The 17,215-nt window shown below is 46.4% G+C and overlaps 1 protein-coding gene across 7 annotated transcripts in view; it reads left to right on the forward strand.

Moving 5' to 3' along the window:
• Phactr1 (phosphatase and actin regulator 1) overlaps nucleotides 1–17,215 on the forward strand; it is a 455,390-nt gene that overhangs the window by 434,089 nt on the left and 4,086 nt on the right. For all 7 annotated transcript variants that reach the window (XM_029468518.1, XM_021179969.2, XM_029468519.1 and 4 more), the window contains 4 exons: nucleotides 5,742–5,797; nucleotides 10,748–10,809; nucleotides 15,446–15,586; nucleotides 16,491–16,567. In XM_029468518.1, coding sequence (XP_029324378.1) covers nucleotides 5,742–5,797; nucleotides 10,748–10,809; nucleotides 15,446–15,586; nucleotides 16,491–16,567 — 336 coding nt within the window. The remainder of the gene's footprint in view (nucleotides 1–5,741; nucleotides 5,798–10,747; nucleotides 10,810–15,445; nucleotides 15,587–16,490; nucleotides 16,568–17,215) is intronic.

Raw genomic sequence — 17,215 nt, forward strand, 5'->3', positions numbered from 1 at the left:
CTCTCCCTCTCTCCCTCTCTCCCTCTCTCTTCCCCTCCCTTCCCCTCCCTCCCAGGAATTTAGAGTTGGAAGAAGAAGACTGGAGTCTCTGAAGGCTGGGGGGAGAAAGTAAGTAGCTTCATAGGAACCTCTGGTCAGAGGTGTCGAGGGAGAGAGAACCGGAGAGTAAGGTCATAGGAGGAGGCTGTGAAGTCAACAGTGACCTCACTATGAGCAGATTCAATAGAATGGGACCTTTCAAGGGTTTTCCATCCTGATACCTTTACACCCAAAAACTTTGTATGCCACCCCAGGTATATTGGTATATGCAATCAGTATACAAAGAATTTATCTGTAATCATAAGGAAATGTTTTTCAAAACAATCCTTCAGCATGCATATAATTACCACTTATTTAAAGGGAAGCAAATTTGCCTACTAATGGGATGGGTGTGCTTGTCTGTCTGAAACAATAAAACCCAGAGATGTGGTGACTTGCTGTTTACATGCTAAGGAGTGGTGACGGGAAGATATTGAAAGCTTTATTCTCTGCACAGAAACAACATGTTTCTATAAGGGTAGAAAGCTTCATATATGTTATAAAAAAGACCCCGCCCCTCACAGCGTACCCTAGAGCCGATTCTAAGCTAAAGTGCTTCAGGCCATGGTTGTTAGTGTTGAGAGGTATGGCGAGGTGCACTGTGTGATGTGTGGATAGTGTGTGTTCAGAGCCAAGCTTGCAGTGCTGATGTGGAGAGGTTGGTTATGCATAAGGATGGGAAGGGGAGATTTTCGGCCAGTGGTCAGATTATGAAGCTCTTATAGAACCTCATTCTCACTAACTCTGTCCTGTGGGTCATAGGGAAGTAGGCACAGCAGCCAGGCATGGGATGGTGTGAGCCATTCCATCTGGGCTAAGGGAGCTGGAGTCAGTGGCCTGGCACAAGGAGAGAGGCTGGTGGCCTGCGCTCCCAGAGTGGTGTGATCAGAAGAGAGAAGGAGGGTGGAGGACTGGTGTTTGACTGGCTATTCTCATCCAGGTGTTCCTTCTCTCCAAAATTCATGCCCAAACTGCATCTCCAAAGTCATCTGCTCGAGGCCTTGGGAGATGTCAGCTTTGGCAGTAATTAAGACTAGATGAGGCCATCAGAGTGGGGCTTCCATGAGGATGAGAGTGGTTTCATAGGAGAAAGCCTGAAGTTAGCAAAGTTCTCTGTCTGGCCACATGATGCCCTGCACATATATCACAATCCAATAGGAAGCACCTCACCAGAGGCTGCATAGATGCTGCTGAGGCACTGTCTCAGGATCGCGAGCTAAGCAAGCATCCGTATAATTTACCCAGCTTGGGATCCTCGACCTGACAAGGTGCCCAATACAGGTGATGCTCAGAGAGAGTGATTCTGAGTCCTGAGTAGGCAAGCTCCCTGGGGATGGGATGTAAGACTTTTTGGAGAGTTGTTTATCCAGAGAGGGTAGAGGTGAGTTATTCCCTGAGGGCCCTTTAAATGTAGTGAGCTATAAGTACAGGGAGATGATTGGAAGAGGGTGGGGACTCAGAGTGACAGGTAGGTTAGAATTTGGAGTCCCCAGCATACTGACAGAAGTTGAGGTCAGGCATGTTCCACTTCAAGACTAAAGAGTGTGTGGCAACATCAGGATGGATGGATCTGTGTCCAATAGTTATTAAGAGAGTCAATTGTGTTTGCCATGCTGACTTAGAGGCCAGAGAGTTGATACTGACCAAGACCAGGAAGGACTCAGCCTCTGTGGAACCCCTGGAGGAAGGAGATGAGCTCAGCAGTTCTCCCTGGCCCCACTGTACCATCTGGACTTGCTTAGCCTCTCATTGCTTTGAGTTGACTAAGACTCAACTCTGTCCCCTAGAGGTTGGTTTGTGTGCTAGACGTTCCACATGGCCATGTTGGGTGGCAGTGGGAACTTTAAACGTTGGAGCCTTAGCTGAAGGTCATTAGGACCCAGGCTTAGGGACAAAAGTTCTCCTGGGACCTTAATCATTTCTCACAAGATTAAGTTCTTTCCAAAAGAACACTTTCTGGTCTTTAAATTTCTCTAGCTTCTATATGTGATCTTGTCCACATATCCATTCCCACCATTCCTAAGGACTCATGTGATCTATGCTTTTAGCCTCCAGAGCTAAGTAAACTCCTTCTCCTTTATAAAATACCCAGCCTCTGGTATTTTAGTATAGCAGTAGCATTAGGAAATGCCGCCAGTTCCATCCTAGGAGGGAGGACCTTGCCTCTGTTGTCTCCTTGGCTTCCTCCGTCTTTCTTCTTTCCATCTGACTGAAATGTGATGGCCTCCCTCTGGTTCTGGGGTGCAGACATAGACCTGAGAATCGGGGCTCTCCCAACAAGCAGCAGTTGTAAATGCTGGCAAGAGCTATGGTCCTGATGCTCTTCTGGCAAGGGGCGCTCCTGAGCTCTGTGCTGCAGAATGGAGTCAGAGCCTACAGGGTTGTTTTTTTTTTTGTTTTTTCCACCTCTCCAGGGAGAGGCTGTGACTCAGAAAGCTGGTATTCCCTGACCTTCGTTATTTAAAGCATCTTCCAGTCATCTCTTTCTGCCATTGGGGTTTTCTTGGGGGAGTAGAAAGTTGGGTTTTTGTTTTAATTTTTGGAGTCTCTTCACACCAACAGGAAAACTTGTGTTAATTTGATTATTTTTCTTATGGTCCTTCATTGATAAGATCTTCAGACTGGAGAAAGATAAGGTACACTTTTAAATTCCCGTCCAAGAACCAAGCCGAAGGAGTGGTACTACCCACAGCTAAGGTGGATATTCCTACTCCAATTAACCTAATAAGCTAATCCCTCACAAGCATACCCAGAGGCTAATCTAGTCTAGATTAACCCTTCACCAGCACGTCTCCTAGGTGATTCTAGATCCTGGCAAATGAACAGTCAATAGTCACCATTACAGCTATATACACAGCATGCGCTTCTGAGAAACAGTCTTGACAAGAGTGAGATCCACAAGGGAGACGGTATTGCTGTAGGAACCAGTGAACTAGAATAAAAAATAAAAAACTGAGAAAAAAGTGCTGTCCCCACTCCTCCCCCCATTCGTGTTTCTCAGTGTGTGACCCATATCTCTCGGGAGTGTTGGAAAAATTCAGTCTAAAACCAGAGGTGATCCCCTCTAGGGCCTCCACTCAATGAAGCTGGTTCTTAAACATGCAGGAAAGAATTTCAGAATGAGCCAGAGTATAGTGAAGTCAGTGTGTTTATTGAGTAGGAATTAGATGTTAGATGTGTGTGTGTGTGTATGTGTGTGTATGTGTGTGTATGTGTGTGTGTGTGTGTGTGTGTGTGTGTGGAGAGAGAGAGAGAGAGAGAGAGAGAGAGAGAGTAAGCAGAAAAGAGAGAAACGTAATGAGTGAAAAGAGAGAAAATGGAGAGATTTCCCCAAGGGCTATATATATACATAGTCCTGTGGGTTTCCAAAAAGGATATCATTTACAGCCAGTTAAAAGATTAAACATAGTTTAAAAATTAAGCCTAGAACTGGTTTACATATCTCTCTTTAAGAACTTCCTGTCTGTAATTGAAACTGTAAGGTGGTTTTCTGAGATGCATTGTTCAGGTTTAGGGGTGAGAGGCAAATCCTGGCAGACTTAACACAAAGGTCACAAGCATTTTGGCCCAGCTAAGGGTCATTTATTGTTTTACCTGTCTTGTCTGAGGTAAGTCTTGAAAAAAATCAAACATTATCTCTATAAGCAATCCCTTGGCTACCTTTTATTTATCTGGTACAAGTATCTGATTAGTTTTCTAGAATGGCTTTCAGAACTCAGAAACACCATCCCTATATTGACCAGTTGATAGTGAAAAGAAAAATGGGATCTGGGTGCACAGCTATCTGGAGAGATGGTTCAGGAAGGGGTTAGACACGTTCTCCAGATGTTCAGCAACCTGGAAGCTCATCAGGTCTCATCGTTCAGGTTTCTGAGAGCCTTGACCCTCCAACCACATGGAATTTCCAGGGGCCAGTCCCCTCCAGAGGCTACCTAGGACACCCACCCTCGCCCATCTCATTAGCATAAAGTCAGATGTAATCTGAAGAGGCTCATTTGGAATATCACAAGTCCCAGGGGGTTCAGGTAGGAAAGGGGATCAAAGACCATATCTCTTTCAGAGTATGTTACAGAAATGTTTTACAGAGCAAAAGGAATAGTAAGTGTGGAATTTTTCTTGCAAACTTTAGAACACTTTGGAATACAGTTTCCGACTGTATTCCAGGTGCCGTCAGTTTTGCAATAACAAGACTCGAATTTTGAAATAGTTAAACTTGGAGGCTCCATGGACTTCATAGTTTTACTTTTCAATCGGGATAACAATCAGAGTCACCAAGCAATGGTATACTTACCTGGGAAGAGCAGAACACTACAGTGAGAACATGCATGTAGAGTTCTGAGCAGTCCAGAAACTCAAAGGAGGAGAAAGATCAGAGACAAAAGTGAGCATTCTTTGATATGCTTTAAACAAATAGGCTCTAGCTGATATAAAAATAAATAGCCTGTCTGGTCTAATATTGAGTACACAGTTGTGCAGACGTCCTTACAGATATCTGTGGTACCTTTGTAGGCGGTTGTGATTTTTGCAGTCTCCGTGGAAGCCAGGCTCGATTTAATTGGTTGAGAGTTGTCGCTAGAGCATGGCCAAAGCAACTCCACCTTATCCTTATGACTTTCTCACATCCTGGAACTCTCTAGACTTCATGCAGTAAACATCTTGCTGACTACAGACCTCAGCTTCAGAAGTTTGGGGAATGAGTCCGGCTGTTTGATTAAGAACGTGTGCCTCTCCACCCGTTGTGCCCCAGGAGAGGACTCGGAGGAGCTTAGAATCCCTTCCACTACACTCATCCCGCACACACCTTGTCAGTACCTAGTGGGCAAAACACAGATGCTGAACAACTGCAGGGTTGATCAGGGACTGCCAAAAGGCTGGAAAATGCAAATGTTCCTTTCCCCCAGTGGCATCCACTCTGTGTGGCGTCTTCCCTCGTAAGAGGTTCTCTCCTTGGGAGCCATTCCCCTTTTCCAGTAACTTCTGGCACTACTTGTCACCTGTGCCTGTCCCTGTTTCTCCACATTGGCACCACCAGAACTTCCTGCCCCTGCTATGTATGATGCTGCATTCTCTATGACTTAATTATGTGCCCGGTAATAAGAGTCATTTCTGTGCCTGTTCATCTGGCATTCCAATGTCTAATAAGGCTCTGGTGGGGATGGGTGGAGACAGGAAGAAGAGTAGCCATTGTTCTCTGTAGACAGACACCCTCTCTTGCATGTCCTTCAGGCCACTAGCCTCTGTGCTCTGGGTGTGCACAAAGGTAGCAAGAAGCAAGCAGTAGCCCAGAGGCAGAGAGGGAAAGGCAAGAGGCCACGCAGCCCTGCAGTCAATAGGCTACAAGGAAAGAAAGGGACTTCTGTGAAGAGGAAAGGCCTAGGCTAAGTTTCGGTCTCCTGGCCCGGGGGCACTGGAGGAACAGGGCTGGGGAGGGGCCTGCAGAGGGAGGGAGGGCAGCTTTGCGTGACCTGACGCAGGGTGCCCTCCCTGAGCCTTGAAACTGAGGAACTGAGAGGCCCCGGTAGCGAATCAGTGTCTGAGAACACAGAATGGACGGAGGACTCCAGCTGCTGACCCTGCCTGATGTATCTGCTAGGGCCGTGGAGCTCACCGGCCCCAGGAGGATATGACATGGTCCAAAAACTTTTCTTGGATTTTTTCCGTAGGCGGCTGAGCCAGAGACCAACTGCAGAAGAACTGGAACAGAGGAACATTCTGAAGCGTAAGTCGGTGAAGCCCAGGGTGACCGGACCCTCGGGGCAGCCTTCCTGGGTGTGTAGTGGCTCATCGGGTCTCTCCCAGGGTCCATGGAAGCTCTGAAAAAACCTCTCCTGCAGGAGATCTCATAGACACCAAGGGTGAACCCTCTCCATAGCTGGGGAAGACCTATATATACCACTGGCTTCCCCGTTGTGGGTTAGGAACTCCCCAGGCTGAAGCCAGAGCCCACCCTGAGCTTAGAGAAAAGCTAATAATCAAACTGAGGCACCAGTTTGCCAGAAAAGGGTGATTGATAAAAAACAGCATCACCTTTATACCCAAACTGGCTTTAAAACGGGGACTTGGCTTTGATGTCTAGTGTAAAGGAACTTTAAAAATTAAGGACCAGAAAACAAGGGGCTGCTGTTGGTGGAACCCCTCAGTCCCCTGAGCCCCAGCTTCATGGTGAGAGAAAGCATTACTGAGGGAACGTTCATCTGGTCCTCCTGAGACTGGCCTGACCCATGGCATGCTTACATGATGCTCTCAGTCAGGGAAAGCTGGCTGTGGACAGGGGGAAAGCAGACCCCTGGTTCAGCCCAGGACCCCGAGCGTATTTGAGTTTGTACAGAGAATCTACTTGGTATTAAAACAATTAAAAAATACAAAGTAATGAAAGAAACCGGCCTTCCATGGACCCCAGTATGCCTCTGTTTAGCCATGGATATTCAATCTTCATCAATCAAAGCCACACCCACCAGACCCTTGCTGCCGTCCCTAGCCGCAGTTTTCTCATCACAACCAACAAATAATATGTTTACTTTAATTTTCCTACCCCTCCCCCGCAAAAGCCATTCTGATTTCTGTCCAGAAGAAAATTAGATATTAGAAAGTATCTTGCAAACGCGTGTGCGCACACACGCACGCAATCACGTGAGAGGTTGCTCTAGGAGACTGGGTAAAATCGCCACTTAAATGATTTTGTTTCTGATTGCACTTTCTACCCCTCCTCCCAACGGCCTGTGACCTGGCCAGCATTCAGTGATTTGCTGCGGGGGGGGGGGGGGGGGCGAGTATGTTTGCATTTTGCCTGAGAAGGCTGTCACAGGCTCTGCAGCCCCTGTGAGTACTCATCCGCTTGCCTGCCTTTTCCTTTTCCTTCAAGGCAACTGTTAACAGTTTTCCAAGGGTTGGAGCAATCCTTACAGAACAGTGAGGTGTCTGGGGCTCTGTGTGTCGAGGTTTTTTTTTGTTTTTGTTTTCTCTCGCATTTATTTAATTCATTGGTTGGGAGGGCGTATGCCCCTAGCACTCATGGGGAAGTGAGAGGACAAGTTACAGGAGTCAGTCTCTCCCTCTGCCAAGTGTGTCCAGGGGATGGAACTTGGGTTGTCACGTTTAGTGGCAAGCACCTTGACACTGAGTCATCTCACCAGCCCTAATTTATTTTTAAAACCTGTGAGTGCCCTTCAAAGTTGCTAAGTTTGCCCAAGCGAGCTGAGCGTGGTGCCACACTAATCCCAGTACTGTGTGGAAAGCTGGCAGACTGAGTTCTAGTCAGCCTAATCTATCAAGACCCTGTCTCAAAGCAAAAGTTTCTAAATGTATATTTGCTATCCGATAAATAGCATACAATCTCTTGTCGGAGATTGCTACCGTTGAGGAAGTCCTGGTCTTTGGAGAGTTTCCTTTGGCCCCATGCAGACATCTGGTCCATTATAAAGTTTCTATTGTTGATGAGAAAAGGAGGGCAGGGAAATCTGATTCCTCAAATCAGTTATCAGATCATCCTGTTTCCTCCACACCCCCATGTGCTGAGCTGAGCGATTCCTCCACCCCTCCCAGCCCTTCTGAGCTCTGACACCTGAGCGCTGAGCCTAGGCTGCGTAGGCTGAGCCTGGCTTGGGTTTCTGTACATGGTTTCCCTCCACAGCAGTGAGGCTTAGGAAGAGAGGATCCCCCACCCCCCTTCACATCTGGCTCCCTTCCTTTTATTGTGGACTCCTTGACCAGCCCAGGGAGACTAACAGGGAGTTTGTGTGACTGTTACTGTGTTTTATCAAATTTCTCTGCCCTTCCCGGTGTCAGATAGCGACAAATTCAAGCACTGCTTAACCAAATTAAAACAGATTCTCCTCTCTCTCTCTCTCTCTCTCTCTCTCTCTGTTTCAAAACCTTTTAGAGATGCACCTGTTTTCCCTGCATACTGGTCCTTTATCTTTCTAGATTTGTTTTCTGGGTTTATTATTTAATCTCCTTGATTTGGGTTTTGTTGGTCTTGTTCTTATTTAGAGGTTTTTGTCTTCTCGGTCCTAGTTTTGGTTTTTTGTCTGTCTCCTGTAGCCCAGGCTTGGCCGTAAACTTGGTATACATTCAAGGATGACTTTGAACCCCCATCCCCTGCTTTCTACCTCCCAGGTGCTAGGTTTGCATTTGTCACCACACCCTGCACCTCCTTAATTCTTATATAAGAAATGTCAAGAGGTATTTGCGAATATCCCCCTAATAATCAATTTTAAAAACTTATCTTCTGGGCTTTGAACTGGAAGAGGAGCTGGACAGAGGCCGGGCTTGGTCTGCAGCCCCACCCTGCCCAGCCTCCTAAGCAAGCCTTCTCTTTGTTCTACTGAACAAATGGGGCCCCATGTGCATCTGAGCACATAATGAATTCTGGGAGTGGGCACCATGACGATGACATCACTGGACTTCCCTGGACTCTTTTCTCAGTTGCCTAGTGGGATTACCTTGGTATCCTCTGCCTGAGAATTCATGACACTGGGTTTGTAAACGGCTTTGTAGTAATGATATGGACACCATAGGTGATAGTTTATGACCCGCCCTTCTGAGGGTCTAAGAACCTACTTAAGAGATGAAGGCTCCTGCTCTGTATCATCTCTGGCACAGAACACCCACCCCCATGGCTCGGAAGGGGCCTGTAGGTCAGGAGTGAGGTCAGACCCAGTAATGAGAAGGAGGAACAGCCTGAAGCAACTGGTGACAGCAGGAAAAACCAAAGGTCTGAACTATTTGACTGGTGAGCCATGTCACACGTGGCATGTGGCTTCACTCCCTGGTACTTTCATGACTTCATTTGGAAACCCAGAATGGTAGCCTATATGCTCTCTAAGTTTCAAAATGACACCCAAGCTTCCTCAAGGACAGACTACAAAGGCTACCTTTCTTCTGTCTTTCCTTCCCATCCCTCTTCACCCCCCATATAAGTATAGCTAGTTGCCTGGACTCTGCCTCCAAATCAAGTCTCTGATAGATTGATTCATGCTAAGATGTTAATGGCTGGCTAGTTTCCCAGATTTTAACACAGAGTAATTTACTTTTTTTTTTTTTATAAAAAATGTCAGTCTTTAGGTTTCCCTTCTTCTGGGTCTTGCTATCTGCTTCCCAATTTATCTGTGATAGGTTATTTCATAGAAAGATAGTAATGGCTATTATAGGCTTTGAGCTGAGAGAAATGTTTAGGGAACCCTGGGAAGAAAATAGGGTGGTTAAATCCAGAGAATGGGATATTCATGGTAGGTCTGGGCAATGGAGGGGCTCTCGTGGCCCATTCCACAGGAAGAGTGGGTAGTTCCTGTGCTGTCCATACAAGGTCCTGATCCCCACAGGCAAGTGGGGACACAAGATCATATACCCTAGGGAGTTCACTCATGGCCCTTAGTCCTGTTCTGAGTTGCCACAATTTGTTGCCAGAAAAGCCACGGCCACCTTGGTTACAGCTAGCTATATCTGTCTGTTGTTGACTTTCTAGGGTGGTCAGAGAGGCACGTGGGACTCTCAGTCGTCCACTCCCCACCTCGATTTCTATGCACTAAGATGTTTTTTCTCTGAAAGACCCACGCTATCCTGGGAGCTTTAGGAGCCACAACAGGACTCCAACAAAACGATGAAGTTGCAGAAACATTACTTGACAGCCACAATTACAAAATGGGGATGCAGGCATCCCCCACAAGCTTAATGGACACTGTGCCCAAATCAACCCATAGTTTACCTTTGCTGATGCTCTGCTAAGCCCCCACGGGTGAGGAGCTCACGCCTACTGCGACACTAGTTGGTGCTCATGGGTATTTTTCAAATCTGATGGTCTCTGTCTCCACAGAGACCAAGGAACCCTTCCAAGGCCCAGAAGGTAAATGGTGGTCTGATTATCATCACTCAGTTAGCTCAGACAGAGAAAGGACCTAAGATCTCTGCCCTTCTTCCTACTCTCTTCCCCGGACCCTTACTACAAACTCTTTAAACTCAAACAGACCAGTTGCCTACCTATTAATCTGGGAACATTTAGTCTCTGAAGTGTGCTCCTAAGACACTGCTTCCAAGTCTAAATGCAGGCAAGGACAGACCACACTCTGGCCTCACACATGTTCTGTGGACTTCTTGGAAGATTTAAAGAATTAATGGAATCAAGGCTTGTGAAAGGTAAAGATTTCTGAAGCCAGGACAAGCAGCCTTTCGGGTTGCTCTTGCCTCTGCCCCACGTCCTTCCCATAGCAAGCAGGTCGAGGCATGTCTTCTCTCCTGCCCTACGGGGCTCCAGACTCTAGGGCCACATCCAACAAACCCTTTCAGCCTCTTAGAAGCGCTAACGGGCAGGCGTGAGGTCTACACCTGTTTCAAGGAAGGTGGCCTTGATCCTCCCCAAATGTCTGTCACTGCCAATAGTGTTCTCACATTTCTCAAGCATACCTCCTTAGCTTATAGTCACATTGCTCATCCCAGCAGCCCTGCCTGGGCCCCAAGCCCCTGGAGACATAAAGAGAACAATAATGTTTTAAAAAAAAATAATAAGAGAGACACTCCACTCAGTCCTCACCAACCTAAAAGGATGCAGGAAGATGGAGCCAGGACCCTTCAGGCACAAGGATAACTAGGGGATGGGATCTGAGTGTTTGGACCAGAGCCTGGACGTGGGCTACCCCATGCACTACAGTCAGAGGTATCTTCCATTTATTTTCAGCTCGGAATGAACAAGAAGAACAGGAGGAGAAGCGGGAAATCAAGAGGAGGCTGACTCGCAAGGTAAGGCGGTCCCCCTTCCCCGGAGCTGCTTGCCCGCCATACGTTGGCTTCTAGCAGCCTTGAGGACTTTGAAGGCCCTTGACCACAGCTCTCAAGACTCAGAGTCTCACACCTTTCTTGGAGATAATGGTCAACTCACCTATAACTCAGCCCCAGGGTATCCCAACTCTTTAGGCACCGGTGGGCACTAGGAACACATATGATATACAGATAGAATACGCCCATATATATAAAAGCAAATGGGTTAAAAAATAGTCTTTAAAAAAAACAGATTTATGTATTTTAACTCCACCACCCTATTGGAAACTCATTATAAAAATTAGTAGTTCAACCAAATATAAGATTGACAAGGAACAGTGGCACGGACATGCCTTTAGTCTCAGCATTTGGGAGGCAGAAGCAGAAAGGTTTCTGTGAGTTCAAGGCCAGCCAGAGTTCTAGGTTAGTGAGAGCTGTACATAGTGCAACCCTGTCTCAAGAAAGAAAGAAGAGAAGGAGGGAGAGAGAGACACAGAGACACAGAGACACAGAGAGAGACTTGGTAGTACAACGTGGACATGTCGACTCATGCCTATAATCTCAGCACTCAGAAGGCTGCGATTGCCTCAAGTTTAAGGCTAGCCTGAGCTACTCATAATGAGTTGTAGGATATTTTGTCCCCCAAAAAATATTTAAAATGTTAGCTTAAATACAATACTGTCTTTGCAATGGTTTTAGGGACACTGTGGCTTTCTTCATTCTCCCAGTATTACCTGTTGAAATTGGAAAACTATTTGACCTTCTTCTGCTAAATTCAATTGGAATCACTAGCTCAGGAAAATACAAAAAGCACTGATCCATTTAGTTAGGTGTTTGGAAAACACTTAAAACTCCTTACATCTGGGGTTTTTGCGACATTTTTAACCCCCTAAATAGAGGCTATTGCCATGCTGTATAAAACCACAGATCTCCCGAAACATGAGTAACCTTTTGAGAAAAAAAAAAAAAAAAAGAAACTTGAATAATAAATGTGAAACTATTCTTGGGTCCTGTTGGAAGTTGAATTAATTGATAGCACACAGGATATAACACTCCCTCCGTCTGTCTGAAGTGTTTTCAATCACCCCCCTGCAGTGGCCATCTTGAAAAAGGGGTACTCAGTCTTAAAGATGGTGAAGAGACCCATTAAAATGAATTCTAAAGATGCTCATTAGTGACTTCTCTTCCCTGGAAACGTTACGTAAAGGGCTGAGATTTGGAGGTCCTGAGAGGCCACGCCACTTATTCAGGAGGCAATTTGGGTTTCTTGACATCCTCTCTCCCCAAAAACCATCCCAAACACTGGTAGCCAGCCAAATGCCAAACTAATTAAAGGAAGTGAGAGAAACAAGGTCCTGGAGGGTGGGGTGGCTGCCTGGGGATGAGCCACCACGCTGAGGGGACGAGAATAGGAGCTGAGTGCCTCACTCTGGCCAGTTGTGAGGTGTGAGACCTTGTCTCAAAAAAAAAGAAAGAAAGACACAGAGAGAGAGAGAGAGAGAGAGAGAGAGAGAGAGAAGAAAAACAGAAAAGGAAAGATTATTATTTAGACAGCAATCTAATTATTTTTTAAGATTTATTTATTAATTATATGAAATACACTGTACCTGTCTTCAGACATACCAGAAGAGGGAATCAGATCTCATTACAGATGGTTGTGAGCCACCATGTGGTTGCTGAGATTTGAACTTAGGACCTCTGAAAGAGCAGGCAGTGCTCTTAACCACTGAGCCATCTCTCCAGCCCTAATTCTTACCTCTTAAGAAAGGGTTGTATGTTATCGCAGACAGGACTTTGACTATAACTGCATAGCACAGTAATGGGGGGGCAAGGGTTTTGCTTCCCACACTTCTGTCCCCAGGATGACGATACCTGCAACCTTATCCACTAACAGCCTGTAAAGTTTGCAATTACCGTCATTGTCTCCCCACCCGCCTATGTCACCCCCTCTCCCACAAGGGCAATTGCCTCGTGTAATTCCAGCATTTCCAGTCCTCAAAGGCTTCCATGGAGAGTCTTTTTTTTAGTGACCTTGAGGGCAGGAATAAATGTTCCAGGAGACAGAGGGAATCGGGGAGTTGGTTTCATATTTCTCTGGGTCTGCAAATGTTGTGCCCACCTGCAGGAAGAAAATACATAGCTTACCCTGGCTCTGGGCAAAGGCTCTCCCCTTGAGCCTTTATCGTACCAAAACCAGATGCCAGAGCTGGTGACCGCTTATAGCCTCGGACCTCAGATTTCTTTAATAAAATTCTATTGAGTTTTAATACGCTAGTGAAAAATAAATAAATAAAACCCAGGGGCTGGTGTTGATACCAACAGACCAAGTCATTTTCTGTAGCTAAATTGAAAACATAAAAAAATTATTTGCTAAAAATAAATGCCTGTCTCCCTGCCCCCCACACACACACAAAAATAGAATTGAGCTGAAGATACTGCACAATAACAGAGTGTCCACCTACCATGAGCAAGCCCTGGGGTCCATCCCACCACAACCCAAGAAAGGGCAGCTCTCTGAGGGAAAGCATACATGTATGCATGATGGGAGAAGAGATGGGTTGGGGAAGGGGAAGGGTACACTTGGGGTTTGAGTTGTATTTCTGTGGAACTTGGGTCTCAGTTAATTGGCTCCCCCCCATCACATTTTGTGGCTGCTCTCGATACTGCTGGCACCATTTACACAAATGTGGCTTCGTCTCCCTTCTCCCAATCCAACTTCCTCAGAAAAATGGACTTTGGTCCCAAAGATTGTCTCCTTGGTATCTAGGAAGGACCTCGGGCTTTGGGTGTGGAGGGCTACACGCTCATTGAAGGGAGTTCTGAAAGACTCTGGCTAGTGTCAGATTCACATACCTTCCAAGACCCCCAGAATGACAATATGTGTCCCCTCCCAGAACATAAGCCTGATACCATGCTTAGTTGATAGACCTTGATGGTGGCACAGAAAACACCCGATCCTTGGGGACGTCTATCAGCATGTCCCCTGGTCTCTCAGATTCTGCTGACAGACAGGCAGCTGGCAAAATCCAGACCAGCTTATTTAATCATTTACAATTTTTTAGGTGGTGGGTGGAGGAGGGGATGTCAGATAGACCCTTGCTAGGATAGCACAAACTAGCCCTGAATTCACCATACATAAACACTAGCCCAGGCTGGCCTTAAGCTCCTGAGTGCTGAGACTGAAAGTGTGAAGCACTGCACCCAGCTAGCCCAGTGTGTGGTTGTTGTTGTTTAACTTCAGTACAGATTATGTCAGCTCTCATATTTCAAAGAGAACATGTTGATGCCAAGACGGGCTTCATTTTAATTTCTAGCAATCTTGACCACACAGCTTAGGAAACTTTTTTTCCCGTGACAAACAACATGCATACCAAAGTGTGAAGCCCTCAGAAAACCCCTGGTGCTTCAGGACACACTGCCAACACTACCAGGGTCTAGGCACGAGCCAGCTCCATCATCACGGGGCCTCCCTGGAGCGTCCTCCTCTAGCCAAGAGGCAGCCACAGGCCTGCTCAGCCCTACCCTTGCTCTAACCACCAGGCATCTCTCTGGTTAATGGCAGCAGGCCGTCATCTCACTGGGCCAGGGCAGCAGCAGGCCGTAACATTCCGGCTCCAACCAAGGGCATCAGGCAGAGAGCTGCGTGGCAGCAGAGCAGCCAGAGTAACTGGGATTTGTTGTTTGTTTTATAGGCCAGAGCCGTAAGACTTTATCTGACTGCCTCTTCTATTAATAGCAGCTAACAGTCTAGGACTCAGAGGAAAAAAAATTGTTTTTAAATAACATTGGTGGAACGTCAGTTGACAGCATCGTAAAGGGAGCGGTTTGGCCATGTGGCTCCAGAAGAAATAAGCCTGTGACAGGGAAAGATAATAGAAATGTCAGCTTTCTGTTGTTAAAGGACAGAGGAAGGGTGCTCAGAGGGGAATGTCAGGAGACAGCTATATAAACATGATTTCGTTCCTCCTTCCACACAAAGTTCATTCTCCGTGGTATAAATATGGCATCGCTCAGCCCTGTGTTGGCTCACCAACCTTACAGCTGGCCTTCCGGAAGAAACCCTCAAAACTCCTAAATCAACATATCCCATGCCCTCATCCCAGAGGCTGCTACTATTTGCAAATGCTTCTCTGTGTGCCAAAAACACACAGGCATATATACATCTGTAGACACACATTGTCTACATAATGTGTACATGTGCACACACATATAATGTGTTATAAACCCATTCTGCAGACTGCACTTAATTTAAGACAGAGATGTGGGCTCACCAATCCAAGTTTAGACAGAATCCTTGCTTAAGGTGCCTGTCTCCCAGTGGGTGAAGGACAGACAGAGAAAACCCCACAGCAGGCACCAAAGCTACACAGACAGAGAGGCTTCTCATCAGGCCAAGACAGCAGCCCGATAAAGGACAGGCTGTTGGGTATTTGAAAGAGACAATAAAGCTCCCAGAATCCCAGAGCTGGGCACTCTGGGTTCTGCCCCAACTCCATCTTGCTGTATAACACCTCAGTTGTTTTCCTGGACTCATTTTCCATTCTCTAAGTTCACACATGGAACCATGGTCTAATAAAGTCCTCTGTTGACTGGACCCCACTTTCCTCCCTCCCTGCAGCTCAGCCAAAGGCCCACAGTGGAAGAACTCCGGGAGAGGAAGATCCTTATCCGCTTCAGTGACTACGTGGAAGTGGCAGATGCCCAAGACTATGACCGAAGGGCAGACAAGCCATGGACCCGCCTCACCGCTGCAGACAAAGTAAGCAGAAGCTATGAGAAAGGGAGACAGGCATAATCTGTAAGGAGAGCAGGGACCCTGCCTCAGCCCCACCTTAAAAGTGCTGCATCCTTTAAGCTGCTCACAAGAGCCATCCAGGTGACCTGTTGCAAAACCTCCCAGTCTGTTCTTCATGTGGAGAACACAGAACAAACACAGTAGTGTGCCTACTTCCCAGGAAGAGGAAGGACAGTATCTTGGTCTATTCTATATTATCTGGAATCCAAAAAACCTGAAGTCAGGCAGCCTTGCCTGAGGAGAAGCTCACTCTGCTACATAATGGGATAAATCAGGGGGAAGGACACATGCCATAAAGAAAACATAGCAAGTAGTCTTACTTTGTAGCCATCTGATTCTTTAACTGACCCTGTCCTCTGATAAAGTCACGGTCCCTCTTAACAACCGATTACCCCTGAAAGGCTCCACTCATACTCTGTATGGTGGCACCAAGAAATACAGGTTTGACTCAAGATTCTTCAGGTCAGCCCCATAGCATATTGGGGAGACTGTGCCCAGAATGACAGAATGACACAGGACTAGGCACAGAGCCATTCTTAACATGAGCCTACAGTCTTATCACTGGCTCTCTGTGTCACTTTCCCAGGCACCCAGTGAGAGAATTGCAAAAGGGAGTTGACATCAAAGTCACTGTGTGGCCCATCTGTAGTGCCACAGGATGCATAGGGTGCAGAGCGCCTCATGGCTAGCTCCATTAGACCCTCACGGTGTTCCCAAAGAAGGGAAGTCATGGAAGCTTTGAAAGAGCACCCCAGGTGACAGATTTTTTTGTATCCACTATATAGTCCTGTGGAAGAACAAAAATACTGTTAGACATGCCAAACAGGGAGGCCCTCCCACCTCTTCTGACCAGCTGCTATTCTTCCAGGCTGCCATTCGGAAGGAACTCAATGAGTTTAAAAGTACCGAGATGGAAGTCCACGAGTTAAGTAGACACTTAACCAGGTTAGTACTGACGACGTCCGGCTCCTATGTCTTAGTACCACATGACGATGTCTGTTTTCCCGTTTTTGACCTTACTTTATTTTTTGTTTGAGACATAGCTGACCTGGTTCTCACTACATAGCCCAGACTGGCCAGGAACTTACAGCAATCCTCCTGCCTCAGCCTCCTGGGGTGCTAGCAATGTCATGCCCACAGCTATGTCAATATTTACTTTCAAGTAAACGATCTTTCATCCTGGACTACCAAGTGTTTTTGTGGCTAAGATGGGAGAAGATAAGACAGAGATGGACATTCAAGGTCTACTTTTTAAGTTAATAAAGTAAGAGCGATGAGCCTGGTGGAGGGAGGGGCACACTGTTAGTTCCAGCACTGGGGAGGAAGAGGTTTGGCCAAGTTTGTAGCCAGCCTGCTTTACAGAGTAAATTGCAAGCCAGCCAGGGCTCCACAGTGAAACTGTAACATAACAAAAAAAAAAAAAAAAAAAAAAAAAAAAAGAAGAAAAAAAAAAAACAAAACCTCGTGCAAATAATGTTAAGACTGATGAACGCCCAATCCAAAAGTCACCTTCTGTTTTTTAGTTTCACTCAAAAGTCAACTCTGACAAGTGTTGGACAACCCCAATATGAGTTTTTATAAAAACTGAAGCCA

Source organism: Mus caroli, chromosome 13, assembly GCF_900094665.2.
Source record: "Mus caroli chromosome 13, CAROLI_EIJ_v1.1, whole genome shotgun sequence".
NCBI classification, from domain to species: domain Eukaryota; kingdom Metazoa; phylum Chordata; class Mammalia; order Rodentia; family Muridae; genus Mus; species Mus caroli.